We start from the raw sequence: 13,307 nt of genomic DNA, 5'->3' as shown, positions 1-13,307 counted from the left end.
CGCCCCCGGGCTGGTCTCCGCCCCCGAGATGGTCTCCGCCCCCTGCCCCCCGCTCTGGCCAATGGGAGGGCAGGGCGGACAAAGGAGGTGGGGCCTGCCCCGTCTCCCCTGCCGCATGGCCCTCTGGCGGGCCGCGGCCGCCGCAGCCGCGACTCCGGGAGAAGGGGGCGGGGCCCGCAGGCAGAGGGTGCCGATTGGCGGAGCGGGGGCGGGACGTAGAGGATTGGAGGGGCGGGGTCATGGCCGGGGATTATTGGCTGAGCTGTTGAGGGGGCGGAGCTGGTGGGAGGACCCAGAGAAAGGCCAGAGCTGATTGGCGAGAACAGGGGAGGGGCGGGGCTGATCATAAAGGAGGAGGCACAGAATCTCAGGGCAGGGGGATGGGACGGAGCTAAATTCAGGAGGCGGGACTTACTGGGAAGAACAAGTCCGGTTGGACGGAGCAGGAGGCAGGGCTGATTCAAGAGGGAGGGGTGTGCAAGAAAGTGGGAGAGGACAGACAAAGGGGCGTGGCCAAGGCTAGCAAAGGGGAAGCAGGTCCTCTTGGTCGGAAGATTTGGTCACTGTCCAAATCGGGGAGACCGAGGGTCCGGAGGACTTGGGTCTGCGGGAGACCCCGGCGGGCGTAGGTCCCCCCCGACCTCGGGCGGATCTTCGCGCTCCTCAAGGGGGAGCCGCAAGGCCCTCTGGGAGTTGAAGCCTTCCAGGGGTTGCTATGGCCTCGGGGGCGGGGCGGGCGCCTGGGCCTACTCGGCGGTTTGGCCAGGGGGAGGGGCTTCCGGAGGCCCCGGCCCGGCCCCGCCCCCGCCGCCATGCGGCCCGCCCGGACTGCGCTCTGGCTGCGCCTTGCAGTGGCCCTGGGCCTGGCCCTCGTTGGCCCCCTGCCTGTGGGGTGGTCCTCGGCCCGGGCCCCCATCTATGTCAGCAGCTGGGCCGTGCGGGTGTCCCAGGGTTACCGGGAGGCCGAGCGCCTGGCGCGCAAATTCGGCTTCGTCAACCTGGGGCAGGTGGGTAGGACCCCAAAGGACAGGAGGGCCGGGGCTGGACCACCCCGGAGCCCGGAGATGGGAGGGCTCCCCAAGAGGTCAAGAACCTCCGCAGCCCACCCTCGCCTCGACCAGCTTTAGATCCTGGGACCTCCGGAGGGCGCCTGGCTGGGGGAGGACGCAAGCAAGAAGTGTGGGCCACTGTCCTGGGGGCTCCCTGTCGGAGCCAGGTGCCATGGTTGCGGATGCTTCCCCACGTTCCCAGATCTTTCCTGACGGGCAGTACTACCACCTGCGGCACCGGGGCGTGGTCCAGCAGTCCCTGACCCCACACTGGGGCCATCGCCTGCGCCTAAAGAAAGACCCCAAGGTGAGCCTGGCCTGGGGGCCTTGGCCACCTCCCGTTCTTCAAGTCACCTGCTCTCTCTGAGTCTGGGTTTCCACTTGGTGTCCCCTTCCCCCCGCCTGAGGAGAGCAACGGGTTCCCAAGGGGTGCTGTGCTCACCTCAGGGCCCGGCCCGCTGTCCGCATTCCTTGTTGCCCCCCCCACCATGTCCCCCTGAGAGATCAAGCTTCCTCTGTACTCCGTAAAGACGGCGGGTACCACGGGAAGGGAAGTGGCCCTTTTTAGGGCAGAAGCAACGGCTCCAGAGTAGGAATCCTGCCTGAAGTCATCCAGCGAGACTGTGAGAGGCTCAGAGGGGTGCCAGGTTGGGGAGTTGGGGGTCGAGGCTGAGTCTGCAAGGCCTCAGGAGACTTGCTGGGGTGCGGGCTGGGCCCCGGGGCTGATCAGCAGGGAGGCAAGAGGCTCCATACTTGAAACCCACTGGCAGCACTGGGGACAGAAGTTGCGGTTTCCAGATGGGGTTTGCCAATGCACTGGATTTGGGGGACAGAGAGAAATCAGGGGGCCAGCTTCCAAGTCTGAAGCTGGGCAGACGGGGAGACGATTGCCCCATTACTGAGATGGGGGTGAGGGCACGTGAACTGGTTTTGGGGGGTGGGAGAGCCTCAAGGTGGAAGGAAGGGCAGAGGTCTGAGGAACCGTCCTGGCCAGGCGGAACAGCATGTGCAAAGGGAGGGAGCCACTGTGGCTGTAGCAGAGGGAAGCCGTGAGGGCCAGATAAAGCAGAGCTTTGTGGTCCCTGGAGGGGGGGCAGCAGGGGAGGGTCTCAGCAGGGGGTGATGCTACAGTGTTGTAGAGGGAGGAGGGCAGAGAGGGAACCAGGGAGGAGGCAGGTATGGTCATCCAGGGATGTCTCGCAGGGGATGGGGAGGAGGAGTAGAAATGGCCACTACGGGGGTGGGGGGGAGATGGGCAGGTCTTGGGCAGAAGGATCTAGAACAGGGACTAGGAAAGGGGCAGGCTTGGACTTAAAAAGCAGTAGCCACATGTCAGTGAGCCCAGGGGACTGGTGATCTGAGGACCTCGGTCCTCTCTGCAGGCAGAGCCCCAGGCACGTGGGGACCCTAGAGAATAGCCTCAGCAGACACAAGGTCCCAGGTCCTGTCCCACACCATGAGGGACCCAGGACAGGCGGTGGACAGTCGGGACACATCCCACCAAGCTGTGGCCCCACCAGCGATCTCCCCTTGGAGGACCTGGGGGCGAGGCCTGTCCGCCATAGAAGCAGCCCCAGGCCCTCTGGCTGGGAATCGGTGGGACAGACGGGGAGGGGCAGGGCCCCGGAGGGGGCATGGGTGGAGCGTGGCTGGCTTCTGGGGTCCGGCAGCCCCTGCAGTGTGCATCCGCCTCCAGGTGCAGTGGTTCGAGCAGCAGACGCTACGGCGGCGGGTGAAGCGCTCGGTGGTGGTACCCACGGACCCCTGGTTCCCCAAGCAGTGGTACATGGTGAGGCGGCTGGGCTGGGGGGCTGGGCGGGGTGGGGCCAGAGCGCCCCTGACCCCAGTGCACCCGCCTCACACAGAACAACAAGGTGCAGCCGGACCTGAACATCCTGCAGGCCTGGAGCCAGGGGCTGTCGGGCCAGGGCGTCGTGGTCTCTGTCCTGGACGACGGCATCGAGAAGGACCACCCGGACCTCTGGGCCAACTACGTGAGGCTGTGGGGGCCGGTGTGCAGGGGTGGAGGCTGCCCCAGGTCCCACAGCCCCCGTCCCTCATGTCCCCACTGCGCCCCCAGGACCCCCTGGCCAGCTATGACTTCAATGACTATGACCCAGACCCCCAGCCGCGATACACGCCCAGTGATGAGAACCGGTGAGCCTGGCACCCTCCGGGGTGTGAGGGCAGGCAGCCCCCGGTGCCTGGCGGGAGCCGGTGGGAGGCTGTAACGGGCTCCCCTCTCGTCTTGGCACCAGGCACGGGACCCGCTGTGCTGGGGAGGTGGCAGCCATAGCAAACAACGGGTTCTGCGGCACGGGCGTCGCCTACAATGCCCGCATCGGAGGTACGCGGGGTCTGGCTCGTGCACCCCGGGGAGGCACCTCTGGGGGATACGGGCCGCCAGGGGTGGGGGTGCGGTGGGACCATCCCCGAGGCCTGACGCCCCCTCCCGCCGCCTCCTGCGCAGGCGTGCGCATGCTGGATGGCACCATCACGGATGTCATCGAGGCCCAGTCGCTGAGCCTGCAGCCGCAGCACATCCACATCTACAGCGCCAGCTGGGGCCCGGAGGACGACGGCCGCACCGTGGACGGCCCGGGCATCCTCACCCGGGAGGCCTTCAGGCGCGGCGTGACCAAGGTGAGCGCACCCCGGGGCCTCGGGGCCTCGGCGGGCCTGGGCGGGCCTGGGCCTGCTCTCCAGGCCGACGCCCCCAGCCCGGTCCCCCGTCCCTGTGTGCAGGGCCGTGGTGGGCTGGGCACGCTCTTCGTCTGGGCGTCGGGCAACGGCGGCCTGCACTATGACAACTGCAACTGTGACGGCTACACCAACAGCATCCACACGCTCTCGGTGGGCAGCACCACCCGGCACGGCCGCGTGCCCTGGTACAGCGAGGCCTGCGCCTCTACGCTTACCACCACCTACAGCAGCGGCGTGGCCGCCGACCCGCAGATCGTGAGTGCCCGCTGGCCGCCTCCCTCCCCGCTGCCCCTGCCTGTCCCCTGCCCCCTCCCCGTCTGTCCCCTGCCCCCTCTCCGCCTGTCCCCTGTCCCCTCCCCGCCTGTCCCCTGCCCCTCCCCAGCTTGTCCCCTGCCCCCTCCCCGCCTGACCCCTGCCCCTCCCCAGCCTGTCCCCTGCCCCTCCCCGCCTGTCCCCTGCCCCTCCCCGCCTGTCCCCTGTCCCCTTCCCGCCTGTCCCCTGCCCCCTCCCCGCCTGTCCCCTGCCCCTCCCCAGCCTGTCCCCTGCCCCTCCCCGCCTATCCCCTGCCCCCTTCCCGCCTGTCTCCTGCCCCCTCCCCGTCTGTCCCCTGCCCCCTCTCCGTCTGTCCCCTGCCCCCTTCCCGCCTGTCCCCTGCTCCTCCCCACCTGTCCCTGCCCCTCCCCCGCCTGTCCCCTGCCTATCCCCTGCCACCCTCCCCGCCTGTCCCCTGTCCCCTCCCCGCCTGTCCCCTGCCTGTCCCCTGCCCCTCCCCAGCCTGTCCCCTGCCCCTCCCCGCCTGTCCCCTGCCCCCTTCCCGCCTGTCCCCTGCCCCTCCCCGCCTGTCCCCTGCCCCTCCCCCGCCTGTGCCCTGCCCCCTCCCCACCTGTCCCCTGCCTGTCCCCTGCCCCCCACTTTCCCTCCTTTCCAGGCTGCCCCGTGAGAGCCCCTCACACGCCCTCCTGTCTCCCAGGCCGGGCCAGCTCCCCCGGTGTGTGACCCGGGGGGGGGCCCTCAGGGCCCTATTCTTGGCGGGATCTCCGCGGTACCTTCTCGAACCCAGCCTGACTTTCATGTGTACCAGGCCCCCCAAGTACCCCTGTCTGCCCCTAGGTCACCACAGACCTGCACCACCAGTGCACGGACAAACACACGGGCACCTCGGCCTCGGCCCCGCTGGCTGCGGGCATGATCGCCCTGGCTCTGGAGGCCAAGTAGGTGACGGAGGGGCGCCCGCTTCCCGCGCGCTCCCCCCACGCGGCCCCAGCTCACCTGCCCTCGCCTGCCCCCAGCCCGTTCTTGACCTGGAGAGACATGCAGCACCTGGTGGTCCGGGCGTCCAGGCCAGCACAGCTCCAGGCTGAGGACTGGAGGACCAACGGCGTAGGGCGCCAAGGTGAGGCAGGGCGGGCTGGAGGGGGCTGGGGCGCCATGCCCGTGGAGAGTGTGTGACCGCCCCTCCGCGCAGTGAGCCACCACTACGGCTACGGGTTGCTGGACGCCAGGCTGCTGGTGGACATGGCTCGGACGTGGCTGCCCACGCGGCCCCAGCAGAAATGCGCCATCCGGGTCGTACACACCCCCACGTGAGCGCCCTCCTCAGCCGCCCCCGCCCCTGGGCTCGCCCCTCACCTTCCCGCACTTGTCATTGCCGCGGTGGGGGGGCTGGTCCCAAGGCCTCCGCTTCCCCATCTATCAGAGGAGAGGGTGGGCCCCTCGAACTGAGCCCAGACCCCGCCTGCTGGCTGCCCATCCCCCCAGCAGGCCCGCAGGAGGGGCCCTCACCCCCCACGCCGCCCCTAGCCCTATCCTGCCGCTGATGCGAGTGAGGAAGAATGTGTCGGCCTGCGCGGGCCGTGCCAACTACATCCGCTCACTGGAGCACGTGCAGGTGCAGCTGTCGCTGTCCTATAGCCGCCGGGGGGACCTGGAGATCTCGCTCACCAGCCCCATGGGGACCCGCTCCACGCTCGTGGCCATCAGGTACGGGGGCAGAGGACCGGGCCGGTGGCGAGTGTTCACCGGGGGTCAGGCCGGGTCTGGGTGGGTCTGCGCTGGCTGGATGCCCGGCTCACCACCCCGCCCACCGTGGGAGCCCCCCCAGCCACCAGCACATGGCCTCCACCCCACACCCTGCCATCTGTCCCAGACCCTTGGATGTCAGCGGCCAAGGCTACAACAACTGGATCTTCATGTCCACCCACTTCTGGGACGAGGACCCGCAGGGCTTGTGGACTCTGGGCCTGGAAAACAAGGGCTACTATTTCAACACAGGTGAGAGCTACAGGCAGGCTGGGGCCTCGGGCTCTGGGGCCTCCCGGGCACCCGCTGCCTAAAGGCTCCTGGCAGTTTCCCTGGGAGACTGGGCGGGTGCGTCTGGCGCCGAGTGCGCCCAGTCAGTGGTGCTCAGCCCGGGTGCCACTGGGGTTGGGGACTCCAGCTTGGGGTCGGGGGACTGGGGAGAGGCGCCCAAAAGGGCAGGACCAGGTGGCCAACAGCCTCTTCCCCTCCTCCCCGTGCCCACCGCAACCCCTGCCCAGGGACGCTGTACCGCTACACGCTGCTGCTCTACGGGACGGCCGAGGACATGACCGCGCGGCCCTCCGGCCCCCAGGTGACCAGCAGCGCGTGTGTGCAGCGGGACACGGAGGGGCTGTGCCAGGGTGAGTGCCTGGCGGGGCCCGGCCTGCCTGCTGGGAGGCGGCAGCAGCGGGCAGTGTGCGTGTGCAGCCTGGGGAGGGATGGCAGCCGGGCAACGGGCCTCGGCCTCATGGCCCCGTGTATGTGTCCCCCGTACAGAATGCCACAGCCCCGCCTACATCCTGGGCCACCTCTGCCTGGCCTACTGCCCTCCAAGGTACTTCAGCCACACCCAGCAGGCAGTGACCCCGGGGCCTGGGCGCTCGGCGACACCCACCCTGCGCATCTGCTCCAGCTGCCACGCCTCCTGCTACACCTGCCGCGGGGGGTCCCCGCTCAACTGCACCACCTGCCCCCCGTCGTACACGCTGGACGAGCTTCGGGGCTCCTGCTCAGGACCTGTCCCTCCCAACAGCACCCCCCAGCCCACCGCAGTGGCCCAGCCCAGCTGCCACTGTGGCCAAGCCCAGGCTGCGGTGATGGCCTTGTTGGCCATGGCCTTGGGGAGCCCCTTCCTCTGCAGCGTCCTGTCTGGAGGCTGCCTGCCGCCATGGGGGGGCCCCCTCCGTGCCAGGCCTCCCCCCATCGCCACCCCAGGGCCGGCTGCTGGCGGGAACCTAGAGCCATCTGACTAGGGGCAGACACAGGCCTGGGCAGGCACCGCTGTCCTGCTCCTTTGCTTCGGACTGGAACCCGGGCTGGGGATGCGAGAGCCTACCCCGAGAAGGCCCTGGGTGACCACACGGCTCGGGCCAGGGGCGGCCTGCACAGAATCCTGGACCCGAAATGGGCAGGTCCAGGTGAAAGAGAGAGAAAGAAAAGTCTAGTTACACAGTTGGGGGTGGGGGTGGGGTGGGGCCGAGGTCGGGCTGTGACCACCCGCCCTTCCCAGCCCCAGCGTGGGTGGGAGGGCGGGGGATCCAATGACCGGAGTCTCGGGCACCACATCCGACGTCAGAGTTTGCAAATAAAGGTTGCTTAGGAGGTACCCAGTCTGCCGTCTCCTTTGGGGCTGGGGCAGGCCCCCCGTCCCCATGGCAGGGTCCGGGTTTCCTCCGTGCCCGCGCGGAAACCGTCTTCTCCCAGACGTCAGGCGCCGGAGGACCCAGCGTTCCGCAGAGGCAAGGGGGTGAGCCCCGCTCACGGATGGCCAGCTGTGGCAGGCTCCACGGGCGGCCTGCCGGGCAGGCTGCTCTTTAACGCCGAGAACTCGCCGAAGCGGGCTCTTCAGGGACCATCCCGCCGCGCTCCTGCCCCGCACGGACCTGGATAGAGATTATCCTCCTCTTCTGCTCCCGAGGGTCGTGGGGAGGCTGGGGGAGTTAGTGACTGGAGGTTCGCTGCTCTCGCTCACCTCAAGCTGGATTTCCCCCGCTCCCTGTCCGTGCAGGAGCCTGGCTGGTCTGGACGTGTCCCACGCGTGGACTCCCACGGTGTGGCGCCTCCTGGATCCGCTTCCCTCCCTGAGCGTCCTGGACTCGGGGTCAGTCCCCGCCTGGCTCGTGTTCTTGGCCGAGTGGACGGAGGTATTGGGCCGACCCGTCCATCCGTGGAGGCATGTCGGGGCTGTGTCGTGACTCCCGCCACTCTGAGCGTGGGTCCGGGAGTGCTGGGCCTCGTCCTCGGAGCCCTGGTGGCGTCACCTGCACAGCAGCCCTAAGCTTAGCACCTGCTTCACCAAACGTAAGAGCAAGAGAGGGAGTTTTACCCATGAGCACACGGTAAGTGCCCAAAATGTGCCCGCCTGGGGCAGCCGCCCTGGGAATGAAGCAGTTCTGTAAGCCACGGCAGTTACCACATGACCCAGCAATTCTGCTTCCAGCCTGCGCCCCCACCAACCACACCAGCTTTACACGGCCCTTCTCAGCAGCAGGATTCAGGTGGGAAAAACCCGAGTGCTCATTAGTTTGTGGGTGCCCCAACAGGACATGGTCCACGCTCATGCAGAAACACGACTCAGCCACACGAGTGTGGGGGTGAGGCCCCCACGTGCGGCCCCGGGGATGGACCGGAGCCCACGACGCGCAGGGAGGGGACGAGACACAGAAGGGCACTCGGGGTGTGAGTCCACGTGTGTGACACGCCCAGACCAGGCTCCTCTGTGGACAGGAAGGGGGCTCGCGGGGGCCGGCGGGAGGCAGGGAATGACCACTGATGAGGACATTGCTTCTTTTTGGGTGATGGAATGTTCTGGAACTAGACTGTGGTGATGGTTGTACGGCTCTCTCAAAACCACGACCGTACAGTTTAAACGGTGGGCTGTACGGTAGGAGATGACCACGTCCAATAAAGCTGTCAGAAGGCACAGACCCCCCTCTGATCTGAGCTTGTCTTCCCACCCTAGCTGTCAGGGCAGGAGCCCAGGCGGGAAGTTTTAGGGACCAGAGGGGCGACCATGATGGGATCTAGCAGGGAGGCGACGCCGACCTGCGTCCAGCGTCCCTGGCCACCTCCCGGTAACCCGCACAGCCGGGGGCAGGTTGTGCGCCCTGTCCCCTTTCGGCAGAAAACCGGGACCGGTGTTTTGTGACGCCGCGAGGGGGGCCGGGACAGGACCCCACGCCCACCCGATGCTCTTCCAGGACCGCGAGCCGGGGAGGCTGAGGTCACATACTCCTCGGTCTGGTAGAACAGGACGAAGGCCCGCTCGTGCGCTCTCCCTTTAAGAGGGGGCGTGGCGAGAGGCGGGCAGGAGCCGGAGGAGGCAGGAAGTGGCCGCGCGAGCCTGGCGGCGGGGCCGCGCTGCGACCGGAAGCGGAAGTGTCTTCAGCGGCTCGGGCGGCCTGGTAGGTGCGCCGGGGTGAGGCGGAAGCGGCGCTCGAAGGTTTCGCAGGGAAACTGAGGCAGCGAGGGAGCCGGGAGCTGAAACCCCTGGCCCCATGTTGTCGGTCGTCGGGAGGGCCAGAGGCGAAGCGAGTCCGAAGGGGCGGGGCGGGGCGGGGCGGGGCGGGTTCCCCGGGAACGGGGCTCCGGCGGGTGTGTAGGAGTTCGCTGGGCGGGAGGAAGGGCCCGGGAAAGGCGGAGAGGCGGACGGACGTCCCCGTCATCGCCCTCTTCTCTCGCCTCCAGGGATGGGTTCCAAGGCCAAGAAGCGAGTGGTTCTGCCCACGCGCCCGGCGCCCCCCACGGTGGAGCAGATCCTGGAGGACGTGCAGGGTGCGCCCTCCGACGACCCGGTTTTCACCGCGCTGGCCCCGGAAGGTACGGGGACGGAAGGGACGCCCCCGAGACCCCGGCGCAGGGGCAAGGGCGGTGCAGCCGGGGCCGCAGCTCCAGCCCCGCACCCCCCGGCCCGATCGCGCTCGGGGGCGCCCGGCAGCTCGGGGGACGGAGCCGGCTCTGGGTCCCGCGCAGCGCGTGGACGTTCAAAGGAAAAGAGGAGATTTTCCTTTTTCACGTGCGGAGGCGAGAATGCGTGGTGACAAGGGGCATGGCAGGTCGTTGGGGTCTCGGGGCCACGAGGGCGAGTGGGCAGAGCCGGCGGCCGCCACGGAGGCGTGCGGGAGGGCCATGGGGCGGCCAGCCGGGCAGCCCAGATGTCCCCACCGGCTTCACGCGGCCCGGCTCGGGCGGCCCTGGCTCTGACCGGGGTGAGCTCTGTGTTCTGCCCCGTGGCTTCGTGCATTCCTTCGTGAAACTGTCCCGGAGCCGGTCCGGGAGGCGCGAGGCCAGGCCAGCGGCGGGCGGGGTGCACTCGCCTTCCTCTGGCGGAGACTGTCCCCGCTGTCCCCACGGGTCCGGAAAACCACAGACGCGGAGAAGTGTCTGGGGAGCTGGAACAGGACAAGCGCGTGATGGGAAGGACGGGCTGCTTTGCTCCGCGCGGTGCGGCTTCGTGTGCACGAGCCACCCACGGCCGGGGCTGGCTCTGGGTCGGACCCTCCACGAGTTCTGTCCCGGGGGGTGGGGGGGCAGTCCCGGGCTGTGCGAGGGCCCTCCAAGGGGCAGCTTGCTTGCAGCCGCGTGTCTCCTGTGGCCTGTGTCCCTCCCTAGTCCCGACGCAGGTGGTGAAGTGGCTTGGTCAAACCCAGTGTCTGCGCCTGTCCCCAGACCCGGGAGCCAGGCAGGCAGAGAGCATCTCGGCGTGTCTCTGGGGACCTGCCGCCCTCGCCGTGTGTGCGCTGCCCGCCGGGCCTGTGCTCTCCTCGGAAGCCGGGGGGCGGGAAACACGCCACCTCCCGGACTGTGGGGTTTCACAAGGTTGCTGGCCGGGGAGGAGGTTTGGGGGGCGCGACCCGGCGTCTGGCTTCCAGACCCGGTTGGGAGCCGGCCTGCTCTGTGGTTCCCCCGTGGGGTCACTTTGCGGGAGTGGAGGCCGATACCCGGGCCGGGCCTCCGTGCACACGCCAGGCTTGTTCTGTGGTCGGTTCCCTCCAGTGGCTTTGCTGAGGGGATGAGCTGTGCCCTCTTCCTGACCCGTGCGCATGTCCCGTCCCCAGATGCCGCAGGCCTCCCCGGGAGGGCGGAGGACTCGGAGGCCCGGCAGGAGCAGCTCTACCAGCAGAGCCAGGCCTACGTGGCCATGAATCAGCGGCTGCAGCAGGCGGGCGACGGGCTGAAGCGTGCGTGCGAGCAGCTGCGGCGAGCCGGGGAGGAGCTGGAGCGCGAGGTCGGCCAGGTGAAGCAGGTGGCGCTGCCCGGAGCCGCGGCCGCCTCCTTGGGCTGAGTGGTCCACCCGCTTGCCCGAGCACCTGCACCCTGGGCAGGGCGCCCCCCGGCTCCCCGTGACTCCTGACCTGCCACAGCTTAGACCCCCGGCTCCCATGGTCTGGGTGTGTCCCGGTACCTAGAGAGCCCCGGGCAGACTGAGCTGGTGGGACCCACTCTGCTGCCTCTGCCATCTCCACCTCCACCGGAACCGCAGGGCCCCCCGGATTCTGGAAGAGGCCGGGGTTAGGGTTCTGTTCCGTCCAGCACAGTGGCTGCGGCTGTCCGCGGAGCCCTTGCCCGGCAGGGCCCAGATGTGAGATGGAGCCTCTGGTGGGTGCTGGCCCTTTGGACCCTGAGCTAAGGTGTGGGCGCTCCCGCGGGGCAGGGTCCCGGTCGGGGTGTGGGACCGGCCTGGGAGCTGCGGTACTGCATCACACGGGGCTTCTGGTCTGGGCCCCGTGAGGACAAGCTGGCCTGTCTCCCATGCAAGCCCTTGATGGCTGCTTCCATCCTGGTAAGCTTTGCCTGTGGGTGGGCTTGGGGGCCGTGGAGCAGAAGCAGATCTTGAAAAGGGTTTTTCACCCCAAAGACAGACTTTTGGGAGACCAGAGCAGCAGTGGCTGTACGAGGCATCACAGAAGCCATCCACTTGTGGGTGCCCCCCCCACCCCCGAGCCCCCCGGGTGCAGTTCGCTCGGCCTGGCCCCCTGCGCAGGTCCTCCGGGAGCAGCCACTCTCCTGGGGTCTACGGGAGCTCAGGAGCAGCACAGCGGGGCCTGACACCATGACCCTGAGCGTCCCAGAGGAGTTTCTCTTTCCCTGAAGAAGGGGAGCCTGCTTAAGCCCAACAGTCCCCCGAAACTGGAAACCAGAGCGTACGCCTGGGGGCACAGGTGTACAGAGAACCCAGGCGTGCCTCCAGCGTTGGCCGTGGACGTCGTGACCGCCCAGCCCAGGGACCTTCGCCCTTCCGCACCCTTCCGGCCCACCTGCTTGGCCCTGGTCTCCAGCCGCTGCCTGACTCCAGGGTCCTGTCTGCTCTGCGGAGCCCCCACTGGGGTCAGGCCGGGATGTGTGCGCTGACCTCCCTGTGCTGCCGTCCCGGGGCCCGGGTCACGCTCCAGCTCTGCCTCCAGGGACCTGTCCAGGGAGGACTTCTGAAAGCTTGAGGTCATCTGCTGGCTCCTGGCGGAGGCCCGTTCGGCAGTTCATACACCGACCCCGGGTGGAGGCCCCCCCACCCCCATCCGCTTGCCCTCGGGAAGGGAGCCAGAGGCCATGGGTGCGGTTCAACAGCTTCGCTTTATTAAAGGTGCGTGTGAGCTGCCTGGTTCCACGGCTTCCTCCCACCAGACGATGGCTGTGTGGCGCGGTTAGTGGGTTCGTGGGGGCAGATAGGGCTGTATTTACACGAGTCCCGTACGCTGCGCAGACCGGGCAGAGGTGCAAGGGGCAGACCCAGACAGCCAGGCTTGGGCTGGAGCGCATGGCCGCCAGCCGGGTGAGGAGAGGGGCAGCAGGGGTGAGGTAATGCCGCGCCAGCGGGTGTCCCGGAATTCAGCACCCAGCTAGCGGTGGTGTCCATCTGGCCCTGGGGCCTAAGGTCACAGGCTGGGGGTCCCAGGTATTCCCCTCGGGCTCGCCTCAGGAGCGCTGAAGAGGCACACGGGTCCTTCACGGTCCCCCGGGCCGGTGGCTGGGTTGGTCCTTCGGGTCCTGAGACCTCAGGCCTTCAGCTCCCGACTCAGGTTGATTGTCGGTGACTGCCACGTGCTGCCACCTCCAGGAAGCATGTACCAAGGCGCCCGCTACCTGCCCAGGCTGGATGCTGAGGTGTGGCCGTGTCCCCGTGCAGGGGTAGGGTGGGTGGGGGGAAGGCAAAGTGGCTGCCAGGCATGGGCGGGCGCGGGCTCCCCAGGTGCCAGCCGAGAGGCAGGCAGAGGGCGGCAGTGAGGAAGGGTCCCGAAGCACGGGTCTCCCCCAGGCATGGTGGCTCTGCGCTCGCCCAAGAGGTAGCTCTGGGAGTTCTCCCCACGGCCCACGTGGGGAAACAGGCACAGAGCGGCGGAAGCACGGCCCTGGGTCTCACAGTGCAGAGGCGCTCAAAGCCGCGGGCCCTTGTGGCCGGACGAGCTGGTGGTGGGTCCACTGCCGCGTCTTCCCAGCAGGCCGTCGCGGGGAGCACCTGTCTTACGGAGATGCGAGCGTGACATCTGGCAGTCCCCGGGGCCAGAAGGGAACTTGGAAGACCCTCAGTCCCAGCCCTTC

At 68.5% G+C, this 13,307-nt stretch overlaps 2 protein-coding genes across 13 annotated transcripts; both read left to right on the top strand.

Moving 5' to 3' along the window:
* The first annotated feature begins 307 nt into the window (after window positions 1–307).
* PCSK4 (proprotein convertase subtilisin/kexin type 4) lies at window positions 308–7,377 on the top strand. Of its 6 annotated transcripts, none has more exons than XM_032305198.1 (15): window positions 309–1,007; window positions 1,252–1,356; window positions 2,752–2,838; window positions 2,915–3,043; window positions 3,130–3,206; window positions 3,308–3,396; window positions 3,520–3,692; window positions 3,795–4,007; window positions 4,863–4,963; window positions 5,042–5,145; window positions 5,218–5,335; window positions 5,511–5,732; window positions 5,899–6,023; window positions 6,290–6,412; window positions 6,549–7,377. In XM_032305198.1, exons 1-15 carry the CDS (start codon window positions 813–815, stop codon window positions 7,022–7,024), a joined length of 2,337 nt encoding a protein of 778 aa, XP_032161089.1. In that variant the 5' UTR covers window positions 309–812; the 3' UTR covers window positions 7,025–7,377. The 6 variants fall into 6 exon arrangements, with proteins under 6 accessions (XP_032161104.1, XP_032161089.1, XP_032161115.1 ...); XM_032305224.1 differs by having other exon boundaries at window positions 310–1,007; window positions 2,746–2,838; window positions 6,290–6,363; window positions 6,549–6,725; XM_032305202.1 differs by having other exon boundaries at window positions 311–1,007; window positions 2,746–2,838; window positions 5,553–5,732.
* Window positions 7,378–9,069: 1,692 nt separating this feature from the next.
* C1H19orf25 (chromosome 1 C19orf25 homolog) lies at window positions 9,070–11,127 on the top strand. Of its 7 annotated transcripts, none has more exons than XM_032305352.1 (3): window positions 9,070–9,175; window positions 9,459–9,590; window positions 10,829–11,127. In XM_032305352.1, the coding sequence occupies exons 2-3, from the start codon at window positions 9,461–9,463 to the stop codon at window positions 11,053–11,055; spliced, it is 357 nt and encodes a 118-aa protein (XP_032161243.1). In that variant the 5' UTR covers window positions 9,070–9,175; window positions 9,459–9,460; the 3' UTR covers window positions 11,056–11,127. The 7 variants fall into 7 exon arrangements, with proteins under 7 accessions (XP_032161243.1, XP_032161256.1, XP_032161253.1 ...); XM_032305365.1 differs by having other exon boundaries at window positions 9,155–9,179; XM_032305362.1 differs by lacking the exon at window positions 9,070–9,175 and adding an exon at window positions 9,180–9,213.
* The last annotated feature ends 2,180 nt before the right edge of the window (window positions 11,128–13,307 follow it).

The sequence above is a fragment of the Mustela erminea genome, chromosome 1, assembly GCF_009829155.1.
Source record: "Mustela erminea isolate mMusErm1 chromosome 1, mMusErm1.Pri, whole genome shotgun sequence".
Lineage (NCBI taxonomy): Eukaryota > Metazoa > Chordata > Mammalia > Carnivora > Mustelidae > Mustela > Mustela erminea.
Note: the sequence above shows the minus strand (reverse complement) of the source record. Positions and strands in the feature narration are given on the sequence as shown.